We start from the raw sequence: 16,350 nt of genomic DNA, 5'->3' as shown, positions 1-16,350 counted from the left end.
TGTGTACCTCAAGACATCTAGTGGCAGAATGTTGTAGTGCTACTGGTTTGACACATACAATGAAATTCTCAGATATTTTGGGTAGCATCTCACATATCACTGGGTAAGTTACTAAAAATTTTAGTTGCAATATTGTGCACCCCATTTTGTGCTAAAGACAGCCTTAATGTGGAGTAATGAATGTCATTTTTCCTTCAGTTATTGTAATAATGTACATCATTGTTCCTTTTGAACTGCAGTGGATTATTTCCAACAAATTTCATAAGGGAACAAATATAATGTGTAGCAGAAGTCATAATGCCCAATGCCTTAAATAGGTCAAACTTCATAAGGGAACAAATATACTCTGAAGCAGAAGTCATAATGCCCAATGCCTTAAATAGGTGTCTACAAGACGACTGTGGGCATATTATTCTTACAGCATTTTTTTGAGCAATGAAGACTTTCTTTCTTAAAGATGAACTACCCTAGAACATTATTCCTCATGACATTATTGAACGAAAATATGCAAAATATGTCAACTTCCTGATTTGTGTCTCCCCAAATTTTGCAGTGATTCTAAGTGCCATCAGTGGTTACACAGAAATGCAGAGTTTCGCAGATAAATTATCTTTATGGTGGTAGAACCTGGGAAATCTCCTTCTTGCAAACCAGTTTTCATTTGTTTTTAACCATCCAAACTAGGCTACTTCCCTCATAGTTATAAGCTTCACATTTGTTTAAGGTTTCACTTGCAATGCTCACTTTGAATAACCACTGCAGGTGAAAGGAACATTGTGGCTTTCCTGTTACCACATCTCCAAAAGCACTTACTTATTGTATGAGTCAGTAAAAGACATATTCTGTCTATGCCACTGTGTTCCTACTCCAGCATTTCCCTCCCTACATGAAAATAAAAGCCACTTTCTTTGTAGTATTCATTTTTTTTTTTGCCTTGTAATGTGTGCTACACATAGGCTAAGCTTCATGTCATTTGGCACATTTTACTATTGTTCCATCTGATTCACCACAGGATGTCAGAGGATAAAAGCAGTCAAGTAGATGGCAGCACACAGGAACTGGCAAAACCTGTGCAGGACCAAGGCAGTCAAGCGACAAACCACACAGATGAGGCCCAGGAGGAAATAAAAAGACTGCAAGAACAGATCAAGGTAAGGAGACACTGGAAAGCAGCTAGGCACGCCTCATCTCATTATGCTGCCAATGCAAACTTCTCAAAGATACTTTATACCTTGTGCAGTAATAAACATACTCATACACTACTGGCCATTAAAATTGCTACACCAAGTAGAAATGCAGGTGATAAACAGGAATTCATTGAACAAATATATTATACTAGAACTGACATGTGCTTTCATTTTCACGCAATTTGGGTGCATAGATCCTGAGAAATCAGTACCCAGAACAACCACCTCTGGCCGTAATAATGACCTTGATATGCCTGGGCATTGAGTCAAACAGAGCTTGGATGTTGTGTACAGGCAGCTTCAACACGATACCACAGTTCATCAAAAGTAGTGACTGGCGTATTGCAATGAGTCAGCTGCTCGCCCACCATTGACCAGACGTTTTCAGTTGGTGAGAGAGAGATCTGGAGAATGTGCTGGCCAGGGCAGCAGTCAAACATTTTCTGTATTCAGAAAGGCCCGCACAGGACCTGCAGTCGTGCATTATCCTGTTGAAATGTAGGGTTTCGCAGGGATCGAATGAAGAGTAGAGCCATGGGTCGTAACACATCTTAAATGTAACGTCCACTGTTCAAAGTGCCGTCAATGTGAACAAGAGGTGACGCAGACATGTAACAAGTGGCACCCCATACCATCACGCCGGGTGATACGCCAATATGGCGATGACGAATACACGCTTCCAATGTGCGTTCACCGCGACGTCACCAAACACAGATGTGACCATCATGATGCTGTAAACAGAACCAGGATTCATCCGAAAAAATGATGTTTTGCCATTCGTGCACTCAGGTTTGTCATTGAGTACAGCACCACAGGCGCTCCTGTCTGTGATGCAGCGTCAAGGGTAACCGCAGCCACGGTCTCCGAACTGATAGTCCATGCTGCTGCAAAGTCGTCGAACTATTCGTGCAGATGATTGTTGTCTTGCAAACGTCACCACCTGTTGATTCAGGGAATGAGACGTGACTGCACGATCTGTTACAACATGCAGATAACATGCCTGTCATCTTGACTGCTGGTGATACAAGGCCATTGGAATCCAGCACATTGTTCCGTATTACCCTCCTGAACCCACCGATTTCATATTCTGCTAACAGTCATTGGATCTCAACCAACGCAAGCAGCAATGTTGCGATACGATAAACCACAATCGTGATAGGCTAGAATCTGACCTTTATCAAAGTCGGAAAAGTGATGGTACGCATTTTTCCTCCTCACATGAGGGATCTCAACAATATTTCGCAAGGCAATGCCGGTCAACTGCTGTTTGTGTATGAGAAATCGGTTGGAAACTTTCCTCTTGTCACCATGTGGTAGGTATCACCACTGGCGCTAACCTTGTGTGAATGCTCTGAAAACCTAATCATTTGCATATCACAGCATCTTCTTCCTGTCGGTTAAATTTCGCGTCTGTAGCATGTCATCTTCGTGGTGTAGCATTGTGTACATTGAGGTGCCAAAAGTCATGTGATACCTCCTAATATTGTGTTGGACCTTCTTTTTCCTGATATGGAGCAGCAACTTGATGTATCACGACTTCAACACGTCATTGGTAGTCCCATGCAGAAATATTGAGCCACAGTTCCTCTATAGCCATCCTTTCAGGATTTTGGGCACAAACTGGCTTCCTGATTATGTTCCATTAATGTTCAGTGGGGTTCAGATCACGTGATCTGGTTGGCCAAATTAGTCAGTCAAATTGTCCAGAATGTTCTTCAGATCAGTTGCGAACAATTGTGGCCCAGTGACATGACACATTGTCATCCATAAATGTTCTATAGTTGTTTGGGAACATAGCATCCAGGAATGACTGCAGATGGTCTCCAAGCAGCCAAACCTATCCATTTCCAGTCAATGATCAGTTTGGCTGGAGCAGAGTACCCAGTCCATTCCATGTAAACACAGCCCACATCAATATGGAGCCACCACCAGCTTGCACAGTACCTAGTGAAAACTTGGGTCTGTGATTCTGTGGGGTCTGCGCCACACACAAGACCTACAACCAGCTCTTACCAACTGAAATCGGGACTCATTTGACCAGGCCAAAGCTCTCCAGCCAACTAGGCTCCAACTGATATGATCACAAGCCCAAGACAGTTACTGCAGGTGATGTGATGCTATTAGCAAAGGCACAACATTGGTCATCTGCTGCCATAGCCCATTAACACCAAATTTTGGTGCACTGTCCTAATGGCTATATTCATTGTATCTCTCACATTGATTTCTGTATTTATTTTACACAGTGATTTCTGTATTTATTTTACACGGTGATTTCTGTATTTATTTTACACAGTGTTGCTTGTATGTTTGCACTGACAGCTCTATGCAAATGCTGTTGCTCTCTGGGGGATCTCCAAAAATATATCTCATGTACTGAAGCTCCAGAAGAAAATTACCAGAAATATGTACACTGCACAGCAAAGAGAATCATGTCATGCATTATTACAGAAACTAAAAATTTTGACTGTCCCCTCCCTATAAATATATGAGCTAATGATATTTTTACACAACAAACCAGAATTGCTCATTAAAAACAAATCTGATCAGCCATACAGTACAAGGAATAAATATAATTTTATGCTTCCTGCCCATAGATTGAAATTATATGCTCAGACCCAACAATATATGGGCATAAAGGTCTACAACAAACTTAAAGGCAAAAACATTCTAAACATGGAACTAGGAATACTAAAAAAGAAATTACATGAAATTCTTATTCACAAATTTTATTACTCATTAGAAGAGTTCATGGAAGGTGAACTGGTAATTTGAGCAGAATCCAACTGCAAATTAGCATGATATTGTGAAAAAAGAAAAAAAAACAATTTGGCCATTATCAAGAAAGATATTTACCTATGCTGGAAAATAACAAAATGTAGATACTGCTACATAGACTAAATATAGTTTTAAAAATTAATATTAGATTCTAGTTTGTAATTTTTAACGTGTCTCCTGTACGATAATCACATGATTTGTAAGTGTATGTTATAAAACTAATAAATCACAATTCACAATTCATTCATTAAGTGAAGGCCTTCGGCCACTGCATTGCCCTTGATGAAAGGTAATACCTGAAATCTGGTATTCTCAGCACACTAATGACACTGTGTATCTCAGAATATTGTATTCCCTAATGATTTCCAAAATGTAATGTCCCACGCATCTAGCTCCAACTACCACTCTGCATTCAAAGTCTGTTAATTCCTGTTGTATAGCCATAATCACGTTGGAAATGTTTTTAAAGGAATTATCTGAGTGCAAATGACAGCTCCACCAATACACTGCCTGATTATACCTTGTGTACACAATACTAACACCATCTGTATATGTGCATATTACTATCCCATTATTTTTGTCATCTCAGAGTAATAGAGTCTCATACTTGGGTAGTGAATGTTGGAGAGCAGCTGCAGGAATCCTGCACCACCACTTATGGCAAGATCCTAGTGGAGGTGGTTTGCTGCTGCCTTCCTCCAACTTGTTATGTAATGTCATGTGGTTTACCCTGTTGAGTGCTTGTATGAGGGGTGTTTGAAAAATCTGTGCAAAGTCCAAGAGATGGCACTACCATGCGTATCGAGGTCATATTTAGTTAGCAGCATATTTGGAAAGAACACACACCAGGTTTCAGCCATATTGGTCTATTTCTTTGTCTTTGGCATTCACGTGAATCAAGGAAGTTGAGCGATTGTCAAAAAATGAACAAAAAAGAATTTTGCGTAGCGATTAACCATTACTTTATGAAAGGCAAAACATCTAAGGAGACTAAAGCGAAGCTTTGTAAACATTACAATGACTCTTTACCTTCGATTAGAACAGTTTATAAGTGGTTTCAAAATTTTTGGAGTGGCCATATGGGCACAAGTGATGCGGAATGTTCTTGACGCCCTTTGTAGGTTATGGCTCCAGAAATTATTGATAAAATCCATGATATGATGATGAATGACAAGAGTTAAAGTGCATGAGATTGCTAGTGCTGTGGGCATATTGAATGAATGGATACATAATATTTTGCATAAACATTTGGACATGAGAAAGCTATCCGCAAGATGGGTTCCACGAGTGCTCACGCTTGACCAAAAATGGAATCGTGTGAAGTGTTGCAAGGATGGTTTGCAGCTGTTCAGGAAGAATCCACAGGACTGTGGATGAAACATGGATACATTAATATACTCCTGAGACCAAATAACAATCTAAACAATAGGTTACTGAGGGAAAATCTGCACCAAAAAAGGCGAAGACCATTCCTTCAGCCAGAAAGTTTATGGCGACTGCCTTTTGGGATTCACAAGGGATAATCCTCATTGACTATCTGAAAAAGGGTAAAACTATTACAGGTGCATATTCTTCATTGTTATTGGATTGTTTGAAACCTGAGCTGCAAGAAAAACATCGACGATTGGACTGCAAAAAACATCCTTTTCTACCATGGCAATGCATCAGCACACACCTCAGCAGTTATGGTAGCAAAATTAATGGAAACAGGATTCCAACTCATTTCATATCTCCCCTGTTCTCCAGACTTGGCTCCCTCGGACTACTATTTGTTCCCCAATTTGAAGAAATGGCAGGTGGGACAAAGATTTTATTCAAACAAGGAGATGATTGCAGCAACTAATAGCTATTTTGCAGCCTTGGACAAGTCCTATTATTCGGAAGGGATCAACAAATTAGAACAGCATTTGACAAAGTGTAGAAGTCTAAAAGGAGACTATGTCAAAAAATAAAAAAGGTTTACCCCAAACACGTAAGTAGTTTTTATTTTTGCACGGACTTTTCAAACGCCCCTCATACAGTGTAGTGTCAGTTGTGTTGTTATGGGTGAAGGGAAGGGAGAAGGTGAAACACAATGCTGGAACATAGCCTACTGCTGTAAAATAGTGCCCAGAGTACTGCCATGCTTAACACCCCCATCCAATGAACGGATCACCATCAACGGTGTCATGTGTCCTCACATCATGAAATACTTTGGAGTGGTTTGGAATTTAAGGCAGGACAGCTGCACATGGACTGGTGATCAGGAACTTTATGTTAGCACCCCTCCTGCCCTTGTTGCCTAAATACTGGAAGTGAGAATTTTTGCTGCCAGAGTTTGTACTGGATTATGTCCACATCAGTTATGGGGCAACTAGTAATTAACATAATGACAAATGAGGTGATTTCAAACACTGGGGGGAATTCAGACAGTATGATTTATTTTCTATTTCCTGCTGCACAGAAATGACTTGCTGCTCATTTTCATTTCTGCGTGCCACTTATTTTAAGCTCAAAATTGTTTTTATTGCATGCCATAACATTTATTTTGGGTTGATTGTTTATCAAGGTAAATATCTGATGAACAGTCTAATTGTTGAAAGTTCGGATGGTATCATCAAGTGGAAACTTTCTGTTGTTGTGACCAGCAGGAAAGTATTATAACTGCAGTTGTGACTGAGCTCAGTAGCCTGCAGCATTTGGACAATTCCTGTGCAAGTTTGTTGAGTTCTTTGTGTAAAGCTATAAAATAATGACAGTTTTTACGGAACTGTGTATTGTGTGATGCGATTTTGGACAATGGTGAGAACGTATAAAAGCAGGAAAGGTGCTAAAGTACGGTGTAATTATGACCAGGAACTTTTAGATAAAGCTGTTCAGAATATTCAGTGTGGCAAATTATCATGTAGAAAAATGTGTGATTTGCAGGGTGTACATACATCAACCCTACAAAATAAAGTGTAGGAAATACATCCATAAAATTGGGAGGAAAATCTGTACTAAATAAGGAAGAACAAGAAGAAATGCTGAAGTGAGGTATCTTGAGGGCTAAACATTGTGGATTTCCTTACACTAAATTGGATATTAGATATTTAGTGAAAGGCTATCTTGTTAAATCTAGCTGAAAAGAGAAGAAATTTTCTAACAGTTTACTGAGAGAAGTAAGGGAGGACAACCCGTACTAAATGAGGAGGAAACAGAAATACTGAAACAAGGTATCACAGACCTTTAATGTATAAAATACATTATATCAACTCTTATCATCTATTTGTAATGATGGACAATGTTAAAATGTGTCAAAAGTTACTACAATCAAATAGGAAGAATGGAAAATTTTAAAAATGTCATTTTTTGTACAAATTTCACCATACACTTTAAAATTTTGAACAGAGATTTAAAAAACACATGTGAAATCACCCCAATCCATGGGGGTGATTTTGGACATTTTATTTGTCTGCTCAGGTAAATAGAGGTACACACAAATTTTCTGTTTTTAGGATTTTTATTTGTTAAACATATACCCACCTTTCCTTTAACAAACAATTAAATCTAACAAAATGTATGTAAGTTATGGTGAAAATAACCACAAAACTGTCCAAAATCACCCCATTAGATGGTACTCTGGAAAAATTTGCTTAGAGACACTCAAAAGCAGACTGTAGCACTGACTTTCTCCCTGATGATGGGTGTGGCTCATCACAACATGGACTACACAAAGTACTGAAAGCACTGCAGAGCCACCTTGTTCCACAACTTCTCGACTGCTACCCACAACTCACAGAGATTGCTCAGAGTTAGCTGTAAGGCTGTTCACATCTCGCTCAGTGTTGTCTCAGATGTACTGAACAGCACTGAGACAGTTGGCATAAAGGGCCACGGAAGTTCATCCATACCCATGTGGTGTTCCTGTAACCATTCTGGCTCAGTTCAGAAGCAGTGGCATGATGCAGTGCCTTGCTGAAGTTAAAGGCCATCTGCAGAGTGCTGTAAGGGAACAAACTGGTACAAAAGTACTGACAGGATCAGTCCAGTAAGAGACAATGGTAGGCCTATATGGAGACCCACTTCATACCATGCAAATATCTTCTTCTTCATTTCAAAAAATCTGTAGAGATAAGAGAAGTGTTCAATAAGTAATGCAACACATGTTTTTCTCAACAAATTTCGGTTGAAAAATGCAGAATTTGTTGTGGAACATTATGCAATATTTGCACTTCAGCTCTTATAGTTTCATGGAGTTCGGATTTGTGGCAGTGCAATACACAGCCTTCAAAATGGTGTCTGTAGTTGAGGTGCATTCAAAGCAGAGGGCTGAATTAAGTTTATTTTGGTAGAAAATCAGAACAATACAGCTATTCATAGGCACTTGCAAAATATCTGCAAAGACCTGGCAGTGAAAAAAAGCATGGTGAGTCGTTGGCCGAGGCATCTGTCATCATTGCAACAATGTCACGCAAACCTATCTGATCTCCTGCATGGCTGCACACAGCAGTGACTCCTGCAGTGTTGGAACGTGTGGTCACTCTCATTTGACATGATTGATGGATGACAATGAAACACCTCACTGCATAACAGGTCATCTCTGTTGGTAATGCTGACAGACTCATCCACCAATTGGGGTATTCAAAGGTATGTGCCTGCTGGTTTCATTGCTGCCTAACACAACCCCATAAAGAGCAACGAAAGACCATCTATGAAGAATTACTTGTGCTTTACAAGGCTGATTGTGACAATTTTTTGTTGAACATTGTCACAGTTGATGAAACATGTACATTCTTTATTCTTTATTTGTCCTTTGGTCATTTCTAAGCGCTGGTGGATGGACACAATCAAAAACACACACACAAATTTCAAGCTTTCGCAACCCAAGGTTCCTTCATCAAGAAAGAGGGAAAGAGAGGGAAAGACGAAAGGATATGGGTTTTAAGGGAGACGGTAAGGCCTACCATCTTTATATATTGTGGTAAACTGTTGTACAGTATCCCATAGTGCTCAGAGCCATTTTGTTGTACAGTATGCGCCCAGCATTTACAGGTCCTTTTTTCTGTTAATTTTAGCGTACTTCCTTCTATATGATAGTCATTTTTTATTCTTGTATTATGTTTGTGATATTCTCCGTTTGGCAATGCAGTGAACTTAATTTTTAAGTATATAATTGTTTCAAATATAGAGTAGAGGAATGCACTGAGAAGAAAGGAGGAGACTGGACCAAGGTGAACATGGAGAGATGGTGGCAAGACAGAAGACGATGGAGAGGCCTATGTTCCATATGGACCTGGCCAGAGGCTGGAAACAGTCCAAAATGATGATGACTGTCTAGTCCCTCTGTGTTTTTTTGTTTTTTGTTTTTTTGTTTTTTTTTGTTTTTAGACACTGTATTATTTTTACAATTTCTGATTCATTAGTGGGGGTCAGGAATAAGCATTTTTCTAATATGGAATGTTTATTGTGTTTGTTTTGGAAGTATTATTTTGAGTTATAAATTTGTCCACAACTTCAATATAATGTTTGTGTTGTGACTCGCCGATCATTCAAAGTGTTGCCGCGCAATTACGCGCGCCCTCTACATGTGGCGCTGTCTGCCAGCCATGCAGCAGCCGCGCCACCTAAGTGGCCAGCCAGCCAGCGGCCGCTAGACTTGGACTCAGTGCTGATTTGAATGTTACCGTGTTCACATGTCTTACTTTGTCAACTTGCTCTGTGACTTACATGTGTTGTGTCGTTTTTTAAATATGTGTGTTCAACTTGACATTATAACAGTTTGTTCAAAGTATTAGTGACATTTTGTGCATCCCTGAGTTCCATCCAATTTACATCAAGTATTATGTTATCAGTGTTTTCCACACCAATGCCTTTCCTCTTTTCATTTATGAGAGACCATATGGTCTTAGTGATATCTGTTGCGTTTGTTGCTATCTTGTTTTCACAATATGTCGATTTAGTCTCTTTTATCAGTTTGGTGTTTGTTTTCTTCTTTTTCCTATATGCATTCCTATTTTCTTGGGTTGGCCTTAAACGACAATTTTCATACATGCTTTTTATCTCTTTCCTCTTCCTTTTTACCATCACTTTGAACAGGAAACCAAATGGCAGTCCATAGAGTCATGCCACAACTACTCTGAGGAAAAAGTTCAAAGTTGTCCCCTCAGTTGGACTTTGAAGCAATTATTCTGTTTGAAGTCCTCCCTCATTGTGCAACAATCAACTCAGAAGTGTATTGTGCTACCCTCAGGAAACTGAAGAATGATTTCAGTTTGTTTATCACCCCAAAAATGCAAATGAACTTCTTTTCCATGAGAATACCAGACCTTATACAAGCCTGCTCACCCAAGAGAAGCTCACAAAACTTCAGGACTGTTCTTCCTCATCCATCCTACAGTCTGGATCTCGCACCTTCCAATTTTCATCTGTTTGGCCCAATGAAGACTGCACTCTGCAGGAAGCAGTATGTGGATGATGGGGGGGGGGGGGGGGGGGGGGTCATTGATGCAGCAAAACGTTGGTTCCAATTTAGACCAGTAGAGTGGTACCGTGTAGCTCCCCCCCCCCCCCCCCCCCCCCCCCCAGTAAGCTAGCACAAGGCTGTCACAATGAATGGAGATAATGTTGAAAAAAAGGGCTTTTTAACCAGAGGAGTGGGGAATAATATGATTAATTCTGAATAAAACCAACCTGGTTACAGAAAAAAGGTGTTCATTACTTACTGAATGCCTTTCTTGTTTGTTATAATTTTCCCCTTTTTCAAATACATGTGTGTTCCTGTAGCTCTGAGCTTCTGCATCTGAAATTAAATTACATTCTGACTGTGCCACTGTAATTAGTATGGTCTTATTCACTGATGCAGCCTCAATTATGTTGGAGTCAAAATGCTCCAACATATATTAAACATTTGTAAATGAATATGAAGCATTTCTTCTGCAACAAATTTCATATATTGTTCAGTAAAATATAACTTCTTCTACTCTGAACATTACAAGATTTCTATATTCATCTGGCATCACAGGAGGGATAAATAACAAAAGATTGTTGAGATAGCTGATATTGAAGACATTAATCTTATAACATACATTTGCATCTCCTATGAAAAGACAATGTAAAGCTGTAGCATGTGCTGAATACTGCAATAGAGTGCACTGTATAGTGCAAGGAATTTGTGTTTGTGTGTCTTGAAAGCTTACTGCCAACAAAAATCATCCACTGTAATGTGCTCATGTTATAAACTATTTACACATCAGATCTAAAATAATAAAGAAGAGAGGGATTGGGGGGGAGGGGGGAGGAATTGGGTTGATGTTTGACTAAGTTAGAAAGAACATAATCTTCAAGATAAAGTTCTCCATTTTAGGAAATAAGATGTACAAAAACTGTAAAGCTTCATCTGAACTCTGTTATGAGTTTTCTTACTCCACTATTGGAGAAATAAATTATATTTATTTAGTACAACTATATAGATAATTGGGCTGTTTGGAAAGTAAGTTCTGATGCTGTCTGGTGCATGGAGGAGTGGAGACAGTGGAGTGATTTTAGCACAGCTGTGGTGCTGCTCTAAATATGAGACTACAAATTTGTCAGCACTATCAAAATGGCCACTATCATAAAAAGCCCTGCCAACTGTGAATTAAGTGCTATGATCCATTCTCAACATGCAAAACAAAAAGAAAGCTGTAGATGTTTGTAGTGAATTTTGTGCAGTGTGCAGATAGAACATTATGAGTGATAGAGCTGTGTGAAAATGATACTGTTTATCTGGAAAGTATGGATGAACTTGTTGAAAATGTTATTGACAAAATCAGAGAAAATTATCAATTCATTTCACAGAATTGTCAATTTCCCTCTTATATCAGAGGCAGTGTTGTAAGAACTTGTGGCTGATAAGCTTGGTTATCACGTATGTGCTGCAAATCCCATTTTTCATCAGTTTCACCCTGTGCAACATTACTTTTGCTATGTCTGCATAAGCAGAAGAAACTAACGATCTAAGTCCGAAAACAATTCATTGGACTGTTCAATTAACCAAAACAAATTCTCCAAGTATAACACCAACACAAAACAGTGATCCGTCTTCGAATCACAACTACATACAAGAATAATATAGAAAACTACTGAAATAATTTCTTCTAGTCTCCGCCAGAGCCTTCTCCGATATACCAAGTCTAATCCAGAGATCAGCGAGAAGATCCAAGCCAGGCTGCTGGGGCGGCAGCTGTCCACGTCTGCTGGCGGTCGATGAACTGCCAATGTGTGGCCGAGCACCGGCCTTTATAGTGCTTTGGCGGATGAGTACCTCGGAACTATTTTCCATCACGTGACTTGACATGTAAAAATAGATCCAGGATCTGCAGCGACCTCTTCCTTATGTTTATGTGGGCCGGTAGTGGCCCCTGGTGGCCGCTGGTGTCTTTGCTGTGTTGTTCTTGTTGTTGTTGTGGCCGTTAATCAATATTGCCTGTCGGTTGTGTAGTGCTTCGGTGTGCCTGCAAAGCAGGCAACCCACGGCTGCAGGCTGTCAGTTTGTTTGCTGATACTCTAGGCACTGTGATGTCTGGTGGAGAAGGCCACAGCAACCTTCATATCATATTGATGGTATTCCAATATCCCACTGCATCTGACAATCTGTTGTCTCTGAGAGTTTTGAAATTGTTGCCTGGTGCAGTTAATGAGCGTTTGGTGTGCACTATCCTGTAATTTCCAATATATAATGCAATCTATCCTAGACTTGAGACCTAAAATGTAAAAACATAATTCATATTTTCAGTTGCATGTACAATATTTCCTTTTCTTATTCAACTCGCTGGTGAGCCTATACTCTTCATTCTGATAAGGAGGCCTCCTTACCCATGAGGCCATTTTCTAGGCTTGCTTTGCTGTGTCTGAGAAGGATTTCTCTTCATTCTGTTTTGTGGTTCTAATATATATTAACAAACCACAACTGTCTATAACACACTAATCTGAACTCATAGTGTATGTGTGCACACCTAACAGTGTTAGGCATGTATGCACAATTTCTGCATTGGCCTGTAAACTGCCTTTTTATCACATTGCAGTCTGGTTTAGAAATACCATAATTTTTCCAACATAAGTACTGCTGCAGATTCCTTATTTCATTTTTATAGGAGGTTAAAACCTCATCATCCAACTTGTATAGATCTAGGAATGCTTCCAGCTGACATCCATAGAATGAAAAGATTTGGTAGCTGCATTAATGTTTCTGATGCAGTATGATGTAGGGGGAGAGGAACTCCTTAGTCAAATTGTGGCAGGAGATGACACATGAGTTGCATATGTCAGTGTGGAAGAAAAAAAAACAATCAATGGAATGAGCCTACAGTAGGTGGACATATAATTCTTTAAGTGCAACCAAACATTTTCTGCATGAAAACTAATGGCAACTGTTTTTGGGACAGGAAAGGAGTACTCCTTGTTGATCTCATCAAAAGAGGCACTACATGAAACTCCGAAATTTGCTGTAAAACTCTAAACAAGCTCAGAAGCGCCATCCAAAACAAAACACATAGGATGTTGAGTTCTGACATTATTTTTGTGCATGATACAGCCACATGTACACAAATCTTGCTTAAGGGTTTGAAATGGGAATTGTCTGATCGTCCATACTGCACTGATTTGTCACCCTTTGATTTTCTACTGCTTCTCAAGAGTCATAGCAGTTTGAAGATGATGACAAGTTAAAAGAAACTTTTAAAGCACGACCAAAGTAGCTCATCATGTAAAGAGCTGCATACGCCATAGGTGGCAGAATTTTATGAGGGCACTGAACAACTCATGACTTAGGAGAAAATTATGAACAAAATATCTAACATTTGTAGCTTCAAGTTGAATACAGTGCTATTTTTCTGGGGGAACACTGGAGGATGCGTACCCCTAAACTTTTTCGTCGACAAAGTAATTTTTTTACTATGTTGGTTGGTCCTCCACTGATGTTGTTCCGGCCCATGGACTATGTACCACAGTCTTATGTTAGACTGTGCTATGTACGCTCTTGGTTCATGAAAGGCAGACATCCTGCTACTGATAGCAAGAGTAAAGTAAGAAGGCGTGAAGACCACAGCAGCCATGAACTAAAGTCAGTTTGGAAACTGTTGTAATGCTATTAATGTAAGTTATGCTGTAGTTTCATAGTTAAATAAATTCTCAGCTGTATTAAAAACTGGGTCAGTTGAAGCACTGGATACCATCCATCATCTATGCCATTTCGGGAGCCAAACAAGGTTAGAAAAGAATTTTGTAGTTTAGTTTCTATTGCTGTTGATGATATGTGTGGATGGTTTTGTTGTATCGTGTCTTTTAGTGGTGTTTTAAAGGTTAAAATATGTGTTCGGTAATATTTCCTTGTATTGTTTTGTATGCCAGAGGGTTGATTGGACTCACCTGTTTCATTTGAGGTGTATCATAGGTTAATTGAAGTGTACAGTACTATATTCTTCTATTGTTCAGGGGTTGATGGGAATCGCATGCTTCATTTGAGGTGATATAAACTGAAGTGTTCGATATCACATTCTCCTGTATGTTTAGGTGTTTTTCATTATCACCTGCTTCATTTGAGCTGTAAAGTCAACTGAAGAGTCCGATACCTTCGACGTGTTGATGACGCCAGCCATGGCTAAAAGCAGACGAGTGGTATCCCATGCTCCAGTTATAAGTAATTTTCACTGCATTATATCCAATGTCAGAGTACCCTCAAACGTTTTTTTAGAAAAAAAGCACTGGTTGTATATAATAGAAAAAAACCATAATGCATTGGCATTTTTTCATAAAGTAACAGAACTTTAGTCTCTGAATAGGCCTCATAATACAGAGTACCAGGCAATTTGATGCTCGACATGTTTGTTTGCGTCATAAGAAAAAGAGGACAATACTGACTTGTTGTGATGGGGCTTGAACACTTGTCTTGTGCCTAGTGCTTGCAGAGAGACATCATACCTACCAGTTACTTACATCTGCCCGGGATAGTAGAAGACTTTTTTAGATTCAATTTGTTCATTAATACACTCCTGGAAATGGAAAAAAGAACACATTGACACCGGTGTGTCAGACCCACCATACTTGCTCCAGACACTGCGAGAGGTCTGTACAAGCAATGATCACACGCACGGCACAGCGGACACACCAGGAACCGCGGTGTTGGCCATCGAATGGCGCTAGCTGCGCAGCATTTGTGCACCGCCGCCGTCAGTGTCAGCCAGTTTGCCGTGGCATATGGAGCTCCATCGCAGTTTTTAACACTGGTAGCATGCCGCGACAGCGTGGACGTGAACCGTATGTGCAGTTGACGGACTTTGAGCGAGGGCGTATAGTGGGCATGCGGGAGGCCGGGTGGACGTACCGCCGAATTGCTCAACACGTGGGGCATGAGGTCTCCACAGTACATCGATGTTGTCGCCAGTGGTCGGCAGAATGTCCACGTGCCCGTCGACCTGGGACCGGACCGCAGCGACGCACGGATGCACGCCAAGACCGTAGGATCCTATGCAGTGCCGTAGGGGACCGCACCGCCACTTCCCAGCAAATTAGGGACACTGTTGCTCCTGGGGTATCGGCGAGGACCATTCGCAACCATCTCCATGAAGCTGGGCTATGGTCCCGCACACCATTAGGCCATCTCCCGCTCATGCCCCAACATCGTGCAGCCCACCTCCAGTGGTGTCGCGACAGGTGTGAATGGAGGGACGAACGGAGACGTGTCGTCTTCAGTGATGAGAGTCGCTTCTGCCTTGGTGCCAATGATGATCGTATGCATGTTTGGCGCCGTGCAGGTGAGCGCCACAATCAGGACTGCATACGACCGAGGCACACAGGGCCAACACCCGGCATCATGGTGTGGGGAGCGATCTCCTACACTGGCCGTAGACCTCTGGTGATCGTCGAGGGGACACTGAATAGTGCACGGTACATCCAAACCATCATCGAACCCATCGTTCTACCATTCCTAGACCGGCAAGGGAACTTGCTGTTCCAACAGGACAATGCACGTCCGCATGTATCCCGTGCCACCCAACGTGCTCTAGAAGGTGTAAGTCAACTACCCTGGCCAGCAAGATCTCCGGATCTGTCCCCCATTGAGCATGTTTGGGAATGGATGAAGCGTCGTCTCAGGTGGTCTGCACGTCCAGCACGAACGCTGGTCCAACTGAGGCTCCAGCCGTTCCATAGGACTACATCCAGCATCTCTACGATCGTCTCCATGGGAGAATAGCAGCCTGCATTGCTGCAAAAGGTGGATATACACTGTACTAGTGCCGACATTGTGCATGCTCTGTTGCCTGTGTCTATGTGCCTGTGGTTCTGTCAGTGTGATCATGTGATGTATCTGACCCCAGGAATGTGTCAATAAAGTTTCCCCTTCCTGGGACAATGAATTCACGGTGTTCTTATTTCAATTTCCAGGAGTATA

The 16,350-nt window shown here is 40.8% G+C and overlaps 1 protein-coding gene across 1 annotated transcript in view; it reads left to right on the top strand.

Annotated features, from left to right (window-relative positions):
* Positions 1–16,350, top strand: part of LOC126293399 (coiled-coil alpha-helical rod protein 1) — a 55,780-nt gene that overhangs the window by 21,493 nt on the left and 17,937 nt on the right. Inside the window, exon 2 of the mRNA XM_049986609.1 lies at positions 1,013–1,151. Coding sequence (XP_049842566.1) covers positions 1,014–1,151 — 138 coding nt within the window. The 5' untranslated portion in view covers position 1,013. The remainder of the gene's footprint in view (positions 1–1,012; positions 1,152–16,350) is intronic.

The sequence above is a fragment of the Schistocerca gregaria genome, chromosome 10, assembly GCF_023897955.1.
Source record: "Schistocerca gregaria isolate iqSchGreg1 chromosome 10, iqSchGreg1.2, whole genome shotgun sequence".
In the NCBI taxonomy this organism is placed as follows: Eukaryota; Metazoa; Arthropoda; class Insecta; order Orthoptera; family Acrididae; genus Schistocerca; species Schistocerca gregaria.
Note: the sequence above shows the minus strand (reverse complement) of the source record. Positions and strands in the feature narration are given on the sequence as shown.